The 14867-nt window shown below is 35.1% G+C and overlaps 1 protein-coding gene across 3 annotated transcripts in view; it reads left to right on the forward strand.

Moving 5' to 3' along the window:
* Window positions 1–14867, forward strand: part of MS3_00009583 (uncharacterized protein) — a gene marked incomplete at its 5' end in the record, with an annotated part of 40052 nt that overhangs the window by 168 nt on the left and 25017 nt on the right. The window contains 5 exons of one of the 3 annotated variants that reach the window (XM_035731033.2): window positions 1–362; window positions 3300–3780; window positions 6340–6963; window positions 9392–9542; window positions 14831–14864. In XM_035731033.2, the coding sequence (XP_035588756.1) occupies window positions 1–362; window positions 3300–3780; window positions 6340–6963; window positions 9392–9542; window positions 14831–14864 (1652 nt within the window). The other 2 variants (XM_051217965.1, XM_051217964.1) reach the window with 2 other exon arrangements.

Raw genomic sequence — 14867 nt, forward strand, 5'->3', positions numbered from 1 at the left:
AACCTTCTGTGAAGCCCAGCTCTATCAGCTCAGTGACTGTATGGCCAAAGACACTATTTCCCGTTGAATTAGGTCAAACTGTTACGTGGGTGTTTAGTCCAATTGGAGGTGCCGATTATGATGTAAACTCGGCCCTCAGTTTTGACATTGGTGGTCAAAGGGCTTACCGCGTTCAAAAGGACAAGTGTGGGGGTCCTTTAGAGAAATATTTTTCCTGCATTTACAAACCGCAAAATGAAATCTCGGTTACTTTCACAGCAGATGAATCTCATTATGGACAGCTGCTGCAAGTTTTCTACTATAAAGATATGTATTCCTTGTGGCTTGCAGATACACCTGCAATTTTCACTGAAACTATTCAGGTACAGTTTGCATTTATGTTGCGGAGTACAATTATTTATCAAATTAGGACTTGCCATTTCAATGCATTTATTGTTATTTAAATATCAGTTGGTAATTCAAAAGAAAATTTAGGAGATATCTGTGACTTAGACGCTGGTCACAATGAAATAGCGACTCGCTATCGATGTACAACTAAGTTTAATTTGAACTGTAAGCCTAGTTGTAAGGTTTAGATATCGATATCGATGTAGCTAATGCCATCTTGATAATTTTTTGAGTGTTTGGAATATTGACTTTCAACAAACGTATCTCCGTATTTCCTTATATTTAATATCCTGATTTTCGTTGACTCCTAGTGGTGTTACCAAGTGTGACATTTTGTTTAGTATTATAAATGATGTGACTCATATCATTGTGTTGGTTCGCGTTTTATCAAGACGGTATGATGTCTGAAGTTTCATGTTTGGTTGCAAGACTTTTAAGAAATCGGTTTTAATATCTGATTTTGTTGACGAAATCTGTAGCTTCTGTGCGTTAGGTGCTGTTTAATACTCCGGGTTTCGTAACCCGTTTCGTTCATGGCTGGCAGTGGAAAACTACTTGATTGGGTGCATTTGTTGACAAGTGCTCAGTTGTTGGAGGCGTTGGGTGACAACAATCAATGACACAAATGCATTCAATATTGAATAAAGCCATTAATAATAATAATAATGACACATGCATTTTCTCTCAGCCTTGAGTTCTAGTGTTCCTCCATGCATGCTTTTCCATTCGGTCTTTTCGAAACATATTCCCAGTGTTTAGTTTCATTTCATTGTTACCGCATTTTTTTCGACCTGCCTTGTTATTTCCAACTGATCATGCTGTTATGGCGAATTAGGCCATCACATTTATGCTAGGCCCTATATCAATGATGCCTATCTGTCTATATCTAGTTTGGTGTTAGATAACTGAAAACTTAGGTTAATCTGACCTATCCAATACTTGTGTTCCATCCAAAAGCATTTTTAACGAGGGATCGTTATTAACGTTAAACATTTTGTTTGATTATTTTCTCACATCATACCTGTGAAAGAAATCTTGTAGTAGGAGTAAGTTTAAATCACCGCATAACGTGTTAGGATCTGCACATGTTGGAACTTTGTAATTGTGCATTCTATTCATTGTCTTGTTAATGAGACTAGGTAGGGTGGTTAACCAATACAAGTTTGGATACTACTCTTTTTGTGGTTCGTAAGTCCCTGTTTTGTGTCTTACATTATATTTTGTTAACAAATCTTAATCTGTTAAATATAAGGTTGTTAGATTTACTCATATCAATCAAAAATGCAATAAGTTGATTCCTTTATGAAACTTGAAGCTATTTTGTAGTCTTTTTCTTGAACTAATTTCTGGAGTATTATAGTTGTGAAAGCAATTTCAAGTGTTCGGGCACATGCTTTTCAGGTCTCGTAAAGACTTATTTGTTTCATCGTCTGGATGTTCCTTCCGAAAGTAATGTCTCAAATGGTTAATCATAAGGAAAACTGAAAATTAAGCGTTCTCTGGTAATCTTAGTATAATTACTAAATCATTTATTGTAATATTTCTTTCTACAGTGGGACAGTATCTTGGTGGTTTAAGCATCCGTTGTTGTGGGCCCAAATCTTTCTCCGTCTACTTTTGTTTCGGGTTTCAGGTAGTATCGCTAGCTTCCACAATTTGAGTGTGGCTGGGAACCGTACATACAAATCTCTACCTGGTAAATTGGTTAATAATAAATAGGCCTACAGAACATGAGATATAATCTAGGTTGATGAGCATATTCCTTATACTGTCGTAGTAGTATGCAGGGGTCGTACACGGAACACTATAAACTAACAAAATTATGATTCTCTTTCACAAACTAATCAAAATGGTCCCAGGGATTTCTTTAAACCCTTATTTAAAACGACTCACTATATTTAATGTTAGCAACTGAATTATTAGGTTAGGTACATAGGAATGCTTAATTATTTGCTTTTCAATGTCTAATTTTATTTCGAAGTTGAGAAACTTATTCATTACGAGGATTATCACTATTTTGTGAGTAGTAATGATAATATCATATCCCTAACTGAAAATTCAAGTAACACTATTCATAAAGAACGAAACAACTGGTAAGGCTTAATGCTATTTAGTATGGTTTTTTGGTGTCATCAAAGTGTGCCACCACTAAGAAATAGTTCGCACTCAAAAAGTCATTCAGAGCCGTAATTTTCCTTATGTCTGACCAGTTTCAACTCCTGTGGAACTACAATAAATATATGCTAAAATCTACCAAATATTTGTCTAAGTATGCTGTTTATACTTAATAATGGAGTGTTTGGTTAGTTTTAATTCTCTAGCTGTTCGTCTCGTGTTACCAGTGAGCCCCACTTAATAATGGTGATTAAGTGGAAAATGTGGTGGGTTTCACCCTTTATATTTTAAGTTTCACATCGCTGACCAACTTTGGGCAAATAAACACCAAAAAACAAAGAAGTCTGGGACAGCTGTTTTGCTTTAGTATTATGATGCTCACCAGGGATTAAGTCCAGGATCATAAAACCTTGAAACCCCTCTTCATTTGAACAGTTTTTTGGGTAGTCAATCAATATTATGTAACGTAAAGTTTGTTTTCATATTCCAAGGTTTTTTAATTGTTTGTCATCTCGACAAATAAGCTGACGTGTTGATTCCTGTTGACTGTAGATGACAACGGGATATTCTAGAAAGATGCGTACGATATGACGAAACTGTCAATAAAGAAAAAAAGATAATTGCAAACGGATTTTTTTGTCTGGCTAGGTTGACAAACTCGTTCTATTATTCTTCATTTATCAACCCTTTGTATCTTATTTTCATCACAAAAGCTATTTCTAAAATAATATCAAAAAGCCTTAAAATTTTATCTTGCCGACACGATTTTAAAGTGATTTACATGGTTTTTATTTTAGTTGATTAAGCAACCTACATTTGTCAAAATGTCAATGGAATTAAAAGAACCCTCTCGCTATATTCATAATGTACCAACCAATCTTCGCTTGGACCCCCCAATATTCCTTACAGGCTCCAATGTTCGGATTGACTGTTCGACTGATGGGTCGTTACCTCCAGCTCCAATAAGTTTCAGTATTGAATGCCCTCTTCCACCAACGGCTGTTGTTGAGCACGATCGAGTCACTCAAGCTAAACAAAATTTAGCCTATGAAGTTTTCTATGCAGCTTATGGTTTTCGTTCACCTCCAACACTAGCCGAGTTAGCTCCATATGTTGCACGAAAGAATGCTGATCAACTTCTACGTCTTGGTCATGTTTCATCCAGTAAAGATAATTTAACTTTGACAGCTCGTCTAACCATTAATGAAAAGGCACACGATTGTCATGTTGTTTGCCGTTTAGGTGGAAAAGAGACACGTCGTATATTGACAGTATACTGTAAGTGTGATCATACACTATTTTGATCTCTATTTAAGGTGGTTTTTGTTACTATGAGTGGATACTTTCGGTGACTTTTTCATAAGACTCGTAGTTACTCTTAGCTTAGAAATGTGGTTTTTCATAAGAAAATTGTTGTGTTTTGTCCTGTTAATTATCATGTGATATGATCGCCAGTCAGAGCACGACTTATATGACCTTGATACTGTACCGAACCAATGACGTGTTGATCGGTACGAGAAGCCTAGAGTCCTTGTTAGTCCTTCTTGCCTAACCCTGCCTATTGAGTCCAAAACACCAATATCAGCTTCCCCTGTATGAACCATATATTTCACACATACTTGGTTTATATACAAGCAAAACAGACCATGAATTAAAAAATAACAATTATACAAGATCAAGCCAAAAATTGGCTGTGATTGTGAGAGACTGTGACTAATAAGTTGGGAATAACTTAGAAATAGTAAATCGCATAATAATAGTCAATAGGTCAGACAAAAGCCTATGATAAAAGGAGAATATATATATATATATATATATAGTTAAGTTATACAATAAGAATATAAAATAACAGTCCATAAATATATCCTTGCAGTTCATTTATTCTTTATTCGGATATGACAATAGTTTCACATTTCTTAGAGTTTCGTTTTGTTCGTAAACATCTACCCTATAGTTTACTGATTTTCTAGTTCTCATTTTTTATTGTTGACGTGATTATCGTCTTATTATGATTCCCAAAATTAAGTTTCCAAGATAATTCAAGATCTGTTCGTATTTGGATAACCTTGACTAGTTTATTTTTAACTACTTCATAAAACCCATATCATTATATCCTAACGTTGTTAAAAAGATGGATCATCCCACGTGGAAATGGTAATTAGTCACTCAGTTTATTCTATTCAGTGTGAAGCCTAGCGCAAGCGTTTGTCGGTTCAAGTCGTCAAACACCACATCATCATAGTGAGAGGGGAAATTAGCATGGTGAAAATTGCAAAAAATAATGTCAACTGCAACGAAATGCAAAACATCAAAATTCTATTTCAAGGAGAACAAACATGATCGAATATCAAAAAGTGGACACCGACAACCATTGGGACGAATTTTGGACTATGTCACGTAATGCCTCCGAACATATACTACAACTACTGTCAGGGTCCCGATTCTTCATCTTTCAACAAGACTCAGATCAATGGTCTGACTTCACGGTCCTATCGTGTATCTTTACTTCCTCTTTACTAGCTTTCTGCAGCGTAATACTACTCCAGAAAACATTGAACGTTTGGTAAGCAATAGCTAGACGTGCAATAACCGTCTCGACTGATTGCTACTGGTTTCACCAATCGACCTACCGTCTCTTTACTTTTTTCTTTTTACCTAAAACCCTCAGAACAGGCTCAATCATTCTGTTTCCACGATATTCCAGCAATGTTTCGGAAATAAATATTTCAGCTTACACTTGGATGTATTGCAGTTGTCTGATTTTAGCAAATGGTTGTTAATTCTCTCTTGTTATAGATGAAATCGGTGAGTGATTGCAAGCATCTATGTTAAATATCTAAGTGGGTTGAAAAACTACTACTAAAATTTGATGGTTAAGTAATGATAGGACTGTGAAAAACTCAATAAAGTAAGGCTCCATCTGTCATTAGGATTCCTGGGTCGTACCATCTTAGTTTACTATATTAGATGTAACTCTATGTCCTCTTGTTTTATTAAACTAGACGTTTGAGATTGAAATTAGAGTTTAATACTGAGATATTTAGTGCTAAACGTTTAGACTCTTGAATGGTATCTTTAACGCCTAATCCTTTCTACCACCACTCATACTGTTACTACCTCTACTATTCTGAAATTTGATTTGACAGTTTCATCTCTGTGCTAATAGGGTATGGCAAGTTGAACCGATGTACATACGTTTAGATTGACTGACACTCTACATCTCTCGTTTCTATTAGATTGTGTGGAGAAAATTGTAAAACTTATAAACTCCCTTTATACTTTGATGGTAACTTGAAATTCGAGATGCAGTTTATTTATTGTCATAAATAGAAAATAAATCGGGTTCTAATAGCTCATTGGTATTTGTGGGCGCTTCATTTGCTCAGTTTAATCTGATGTCTCCGTCGTGTTTTAACATTTTGTTGACCTGGACTGAAGTTTCTATATTTACCGAATGTGTAGTGTATTTTGATTAACTCTGTGCATAAGTTCCGAGATTTCTAAAATGACGTAAAATGAGTAAACCCGCTGTTTTTAATCCATATATATTGGTTGTTTGAATCTTCCCATTGATGTTTGGGACTGCAGTTGGTCGTTCTGTTTCGATATAAGTGCATCCTGTACGGATTGCCTCAATATTGTCACTAAGCCACTAGCACTTTAAACAGAAACGGAACATCAACTCTCAAATTCAGGCACAATCAGCTGACGAGTTTCGATTAGGACGAGACATGCGTCTTGGATTCCAATGTTAGCCACCATCCATCTTTGTTTAAAACTCATTATTTTTGTTTAGTTTTAGCTTCATCCATAACTCATATATTTATGCCTTCGTAGATCCAACTACAATATCTTATTTATTACCACGTCCTCGTGAGGGCTTTATCTATGTTGGGTCGGAGATAACGTGCTATGCAGATGGACACCCACCTCCTATGTTGTCTCTCCGTCTTGCACAACCATTACGTCCACCTAACCCACTTACTGTTGAAGAAATCGACGCTTTACGTCAGGGTGGTCGACTACCTCCTTTAATTGAAGATGACCCTATAACTAGAGAATTAACACTTACCAATGCAGGACTAGATATAGTTCCACAGCAAATCGTACCTTCTCCTCCTGGAACTGAGAGTAAGGATAGCTCATTTGTTGCGTCTTCTGGAACACTTCATCAAGTTCCAGTGGGCCCTGATAACAAGTGGCTAAATGGAAACGGAAAAGAACCTTATGAACGTGCTCACCGTGTTCCTGGGCTTGGCTTATCCACCGTAGAGAGGCATCGTCAACTAGGTCTCAGACCTGACGAATATAGTATACAAGGAGCTACATTTTATTTAGCACCAAATGCTACTCCAGGTGTTGAACTCCTTCTGAGTTGTACTGCTCGCAATGTCCTTCCAGGCGATACAACATTCTTGGGACTGAATGGAACAATTACTCGTACTCGATTTGTGGTAGCTGGTAAGTTAATGTGATTGAGTTTATGGTAAATCTAGTTTCATGTACAACCGTGGTTTAAAGGCTGTACTAGTACTATTATGCCCTCATTTTGTTTACCCTCGAACTATGTATTTTCTTCCGACTTTACATTTGAAGACAGTCCATTTTCATAATATAAAAACTATAAATAGTGCAAACTCAATAATGTTGCCGTTCTCAGTACTACGTCACGATCGTAATTCATGATTTGAAGATCTAGGCGCCTAAAGGTTAATAGACAGCCGGGTTATTCGTTGTGGTTCGAAGTCAAATCTTCAAATCAATTCCCAACACCATCTTGAGCGTCCGTTATTTGTATCGACAAACATTCGAATTATCCTGCATTTCTGCTCAATCGTAAAACAATTTTGAAAAAAATTGAATTATTGTTTCCTAATATATGAATAAAAACGAATCAACCCTGACAACTATACAAAACCAACTGGAGTGTTTACATGTTGTTTGTTGATTACTTGCTTGTAACTCAAAATGTCGATGTAATTGTGCAACGAGAAATGTCGTTAAAGATAAAACAAAGCGGGAAAAATCATATAGGAACAAAAACAGGAATGTTAGATAGAAAATTTCATTCCTACTACAATTGCACTCTACTGAGTCATTATTAACATCAAAAAGAGTTACAACGGGATTGCCACTGACTTGTGTTTCTAATTCGTGTTTGATAATGTTTTAAGCGGTTGAACTCAACTGTCTCTGTGAGTGTAACTGTAGGATCGTTGGAATTATCATTCGTCTGAACCGACTTAATTTATCCCAAGTCGTACGTTGCTTATGATTGAGATTATAGGAAAAAATAAGAAGCTGGTTGGTGATTGTAGTGCTCGACTTTCAACTTCTGAGTTACAGGTTAGAGTTCAGCTCAAGCTAATTTGGTTTGAATAGCCAGACTGGCTCACTATCTTACACACAAAACTCGTGGTTAAAAACCGAGCTCATGAACTTGTACTTGTTTGCCTATTTACCTTTAGTCAAATGTTCAAAATGTCAACAAAGCAACGGTCATTTTCTACTTATGATGTAAGTGATGTCCGTCACAAATCGACTTCAGTTGGGGTTCAGCTCCCACCACAAGATATGTAAATTTTGATCCCAGTACTTCGCAGTGTCATAGGTCCTTACAGCTAGGGAGTCTCATACTAGTGAAACAGCTGCCCAGTGTTCCTTGACTTCCATTAGTTACCTGGTTAAAGTCATTCCGTTAAATAAACTACAAATCAAGCATTCTCAACAAACTTAAGCTAAAACTATTAACTAAAATCACATAAACAGATATCAGAAAGGGTTTTGTGGATATTATAGCAATTTTTAATAGTTAAGATCATGAGTCAATTAAAGCTAGACCACCATGGAAAACCTGAAATCACTGGACGGCCGTTTCGTCCTACTGTGTAACTCCTCACCAGTGCGCATCCTCGATCCCACCTCGCGAGATTCGAACCTAAGACTTTTAACGGTTTCCCACAAAAGTTGGTTTATTTTTTAAGCTTGTTATCGTTATTTTTTGGACATGGATTTTTATTCTTAGTGTTTGTTTGTGACTATTTTCATTGCTCTAGCTGGTATTTATTTATCCCATGTAATGGTGGACTTCATATTTTCCAGGTTTTTAGTTTGTTGCCATGTATATGTATTCAAAGTAAAAAAAGCTCATGCTCTGTTGAGTTTCACACCTATATTTTTTGAATATGTATACGATAAGAATTGCTTACAGGATATCCCATCTTCGAAATCAGATTATATACGTTTATACACATAACTGTACCTGCACACAAAATAACCCCAGTATCGATAATCTAACTTGAAGCTAGTTGCAGTACCTTTATAAACCGACTACAGCCGACTTATCGACTTATTTTAAAAAAAATCATGCGTCATCGTTTTGGTAACTTGTTTCTCCAGTGACATTCGCATCATCTGCCTTTCATCCCTTGATAAGGCTGAAACCCATTGACTGGTTAAATATTGTTCAAAACAGTTTGAACAATCTATTCACAGTTATGTTGTGGTGTGTGCTACTTATATTGACATTAGTAGTATATGATGGTAGTCATGAACAGAAGGTCTGGCAGCAGAGACAAGAGGATCGAACAGTAAAGAATAGAAACAGGATGCGATTTGCATGGAAATGCAAGAACAATGAAGTCTGAGTCATTTTGAGACAATTGATGGACATTTTATAGATTAAGCATTTACTGCATGATTGTTAGATTTTATTAACAAGTCCTGTAATTATGTGTTAAATACATTCGATTGTCCCCACCCGTGTTCTGTTCACTACAGTGTTATCATTCCTTGAGTTATTTCATGATGCTTGAAAAAATCAACTAAGCAGTTAAATCATATTTCATCATTACATTGAATTAAAATCTGTTCATCTCTTTTTTTAAAGTCTTATCGCCGACTAGTTGGGCAGTAGCTCTTGGAATATGCTTTTGTGTACTACTTATATTATTGATTATATTCGGTGTCATGTTATTACAGAAGAGGCATCAAAATCAAGCAGCCAGGAATTCAAGGAGCACATCAAACGGAGCTAAAAAGTAAGTTCATGAGTTAATTAACAGAATATTTAACCTCATATGAAATCTTTCTTTTATATATTACTACCATTGAAGTAACTGCTTCTATGAATTTAATGTGCTAATGAGGTGTGGCAACTTGGACCGACGCATATATGTGCCTGATCCTACATTGTAGCTGACTGACTGTGACAATTTCTTTATTCATTACTCGGTAAGTTTGAGTTTAGTAAATAAGTTCTTCGCTCAAATTATAAAACATTGCATCAAATTCCTGTTACGTCACACTTTGATTGCAAGGATTACTGGATATTTTTCTTTAAACGCGAGAAATTCTGTGCTGATTCTACAAATACTATTATAATATTCTAAATAAATCATAGATCATTCGATTTGTGTGAGGGCTGGGATACTGTCTGGATGCCCAAACCAAAGCAGGTGGTTTTCTTAGAGGGCCATACCTGGAACCTTCGACCTGCAAGTCTGATCCACAAGGCAGTGGAGCAACGCCAGGAGATGCAGTCCCATGGTAGCCGGTGACCAACAATAGGTTCATACGCCATTTGTTCCTTTAGGATACTGGAGCTCTTGTGCACCATTGGTTTGGAGTCAGGGTTTTCCAAATCCCCTAGGTGAACTCTACGTGTCCACCAACCCGGTTGAAGCACTGGACATTCGCTTTTCGTCCTCTCAATTTCGTAAACAACACCCCCGCCACGAGAAAGCAGTGAGTAGGACTTCCCTGGAAATGGTTGTGGGATTATCAAAATGATCAGTAAAATATAGATGATTAATAGATAATGTATTATCATATGATATTAGATCCAATAATTCATTTTAACTCTGAATGTATTTATAACAAGAACATGGCTAATACCCAGCAGAATGTTTTTTGTTTATTAAAACAGCATGCTTTTATGTAAAGCAATGAACAAAATTCAAAACGTGATTATATTCCATAAAACAACTAAGCAGTTAGGGAGTATGAATGTTATAAGTTAATTACTTGTTATTGAGAGAAATGAAACCCGAACTTGATACCTAACTCTTGTCCCTGATATCAAAGGCGTATTGAAACTACCTGCCCATGTAAACAGATGTAGATGGAATGACGTTCAGACCTGGTTGAAACCTAAGTGCTTTAATCACTAAATCATAGCTTCATCTGCGTGTAAATGGTGAATACCATAAAATGTTGTTAACTAGGTCACCCAATGGTGTAGTGGATAGCGTTCTAGCGTTTGAAGAAATGGACATGATATTCGTGTCTCAGAGCTAATGTAAACACTTGAATTTTGCTACACCCAGCAACTGATGGTTAGAGACCCTGAATGACATGGCTCAAAATCGTTTGCAATGGCACAGGTGCATCCACTCTCTGTGTCCTCCCAAATTCTAATCTTCTGAATTCTTCATGTCCCTTTTTTCCTCTTTCAAAATTTATTTCACTGTATTATACTCTTTAAATAACATCTCCAAACCCTAATGTTTCCGATTACTGCTTGTACTCTTACTACCTCTATTATTACGGAATTTGAATCGACAACTGTATCTCTGTGCTAATGTGGTGTGGCAACTCGAACTGATGTACGTACGTACGAAGTTCTACGTTGTTACTGACTGACTGACTGACACCCAGCTAATAAGTTTTGATAAAGCACAAAACACATCTTGTATCATTCCACTAGATGATTATCATGCATCATGTAAGATGATATCATAGACATGTGTTCCTGAACTGATACAGATTCTAAACAAGTTTCCACGCATATTTTCACATAATTGTTCCGCTTCAATATTAATAATTGAAAAGATACACAAAGAGAGATCAGACCTAATAGTGATTGTTTATTATTACTGTTGTAAATAAAAAGATTAATAAGTGGAGACTAACTTGTTCCTTATCTAATTTGTTCTGCAAAAGTTTGCTGATCCTTTCATATTTTAATGTATTGGAAGAAAATAAATTTCCCCATTAATTTAGTAGATTCTTCTTAACATTTACCTTTTTCATTATTCTCAGCCATTACGTCCAATTACTATACAAATATCTTTACCTGTAAAATAATGCAGAGTAAACGGTGGTTTGTATTTGTCTGTTTTTAAACTAATAATGATCTACATGTACACAACCTAGAGACTAAAAATCGATTGCTATATCCACTCAGTTAACATTAATATGCATGACATTCAGGCAGTTGTCTATTAAAATAAAACACACTTTTTTATAACTAATAAATTTTACATTAAATTTCACTATAGTTAACAATCACTTCGTATGCTTCGTATATGTTTAATGCTAGTTATAAAAACATGGTCTTAACTATTTTTATAACAAACAAATTGTTGAATTTACTGTAGAGTATTGAAAAGAAAATTAACTTATGTACTATGAAATAAGTTTCACATTTGAATGAATGAAAGTAACAACTAGTTCAAATGAGGCAATATTGTCTAATCCAATTACACTAATTCAATATCATTCTGGGTTTCTTTAATCTCACTGTTTGTTCGGTAATCAATAATGTTTGTCCTAGAATTCCAGTCACTCATAATCAACTTTCGATATGCTGTAGATAGATGTGTATCAGTTCAAGTCCCTCACACACCATATCAGCGTGGCCAGACGAAATTAATAAAGTGAAAAAGCGAAATGGCAGCTAGTGTCAATGATTAGTAAAAAAAAAAGATTGAGCATAAAGAATATGTTTTAAAATCAGTGGGTAGTATGGAGAAATAACAATAGTCAAATCATAGTGTGACTCGAAATCTACTAGATCATTATGACCGATTGTGAGGATACGTCACCCAGATTTTTGCGATTATTGTGTTTATCCAATTCAAGAAGTCTTCGCCAATAATCTGATGCATCATTGATTACATTATGGTGTCTTATAAATTAAAAATGGATTCAAGAATTAGGTGATTGCAAGCTATGTTTTATTAATTGTATATATCTACGTACATAATTACATTCCTGTTCTTTGAAGATAGTGATCTTGGTTAGTTCACGATCGAAGAGACCTATGAAAGGTTCGAAATTACCATCATACCACATAAATAAATAGTTAACATCTACTTAGTAATCAACTGGCTTTTTAAATTGATTGGTCATGAGAACGAATGATTTATACAGTCAGTCATCCAAGTTAAGAGTTAGACGTTAGGTGAGTATGGCGGTATACATACTTAGCTGAATTAGATTTGGAAATATCTCCATTTACAGGTTCTCACCAGTGATCTTTAACGTATCGTGAGGCGTCCGGTGTGGCATATGTACTGTTGAAATGATTGTCAAAATATATTATTCACCCCTGTTAAAGACTCAATGATAGGTACTCCAGCCTACATCAGTTTGTTTGGTGGAAAATTACCTCTAAATTAAATGAAATATTCATTCAAAAAGTCATCAGAATAAACTGTGTTTTATTATTTTATTGATATTGTAGTGAACAAGAACACCAGTGGGGACAATCGAAGGTATTTGATAGAAAATTACAGAACTTGTTAATAAAATCTAACAATCATGCAGTAAATGCTTAATTTGCAAAATGTCCATCAGTGGTCTCAAAATGACTCAGACTTCACTGTTCTTGCATTTTCATTTAAATTGCATTCTGTTTCCATTCTTTACTGTTCGATCCTCTTGTCTCTGCTGCCAGACCTTCTGTTCACGACTAACGTCACATACTACTTATGTCGATATAAGTAATAAACATCACAATATTCTATATTAATTATCGTAATCATATTTTAAGAAACATTTTCTGCTATCCATCTCCATGGCCGGTTGATCACCTTGTAACGAATACAGCTTTATTATTTTATAAAAATAGAAACCTTGTCTTTCAGCTTAAAAAGTTGGTTAGATTATCCTTTTTTATATCGCTTAAATTTTAATAAGTAGCATGTATGTGGATATTGTCATTATTGACAGTTGGACGTATAAGCAACTTAATACAAATAAACCTAGTGAATAGCAGAATTTATGGAAGACAGAATTATTTCCCTGCTAGTGTATAAATTATAATCCATATGTTCTACAAATAGAAAATATAGTTATTGCTTTTTTATCTTCTGAAGTGATTTGTTAAGGTTTCATGTTTTATTTTTTTTACAATGTATGCACACATAGAAAACTGAAGATAACTAATGATCATGGAGATGAAAAAATATTTCATAACAAATAAGCGTATCCATCCATCGTGGATTCTATCAGACTTCGTATCTAGATTCATTTGTATCCAAAACTAGAGGATCTGTAAATTCTACCAGTTTCGATATTCAATTTTGAACCAATAGATAGGCTGGCTGCACACACGTCTCTATATATTTTTTTAAGCGAGCTGTCATCAATTGGTTCAGTGTCGATAAAATCATATCATGTATTTCTCCAATATATCCTACCAAAGTATTGAGTATATGATTAAAACACTCGTTTTCCCATCCATATCTACTAACTTGGTGATGGTTGGGATGCCTTATCGTGATGACCTAGCCGACTTTTATTGGTTGAAATGCGTATTCCTTTAGGTCATATCATATCGGGTAGTTTGGTTAAAGAACAAAATGAGTCACGTGGTGGAAGTTACATGGTTGTGGTCCGCGCGATTATCGTAACCAATGGTTGGAGACTTTGGGTGACATGACTCAGATTCGATCACAATGGCATAGGTGTATGCCAGCTTGAATCAATGCAATTACGTGCCAGTTTCTCCGTTACTTATGACTGACTCATTGTATTAGTGAAAGTATTCACTTTAATTCTAAAATATACATCTTTGGAATGTGTGTGATAAATCATATATGTATCATGTATACTGTTAAATTGTTCTCGACTCTCGAACTGGTGAGGGTTTTTCTCATGTTTATTTTTTGAAAATAATTCATTGAAAGGGAAAGTTATGTTTTATTGATTAATAATATGTGTGTAATTAGTTTTCTTAAGTTGGAATTGAATCGTCAAGTAATCCATATCTTTCGTTTTAAAATACATCAAATCCTGCGATCTGTTCAACTCTCTGGGTTAAACTTCATACCTATAAATGTAATAATTTCTACTTCGGATCATAATCCATATACATTTACTAGGCTTCACCGGCAAACTAACTTAAGGTATAAATGTATATGTTGGGTCAACCGAAGAAACTACTCCAATTTACTGTAGTTTTACAGAAAATGCTGACAGTTCTTAGTAATTTTATTTCACCAAATAGTATGCTGATGTTATCATCAATCTTTTCATTTATTTGAAACTGTCGAGAGTAATCTTTTCCGATTCTTCTGTTTTTTACTTCCAAAAATTCTAGACCAAAGAATTATTCCAAAGATATGATTGCTAAAGTA

Source organism: Schistosoma haematobium, chromosome 7 (genome assembly GCF_000699445.3).
Source record: "Schistosoma haematobium chromosome 7, whole genome shotgun sequence".
Taxonomy (NCBI): domain Eukaryota; kingdom Metazoa; phylum Platyhelminthes; class Trematoda; order Strigeidida; family Schistosomatidae; genus Schistosoma; species Schistosoma haematobium.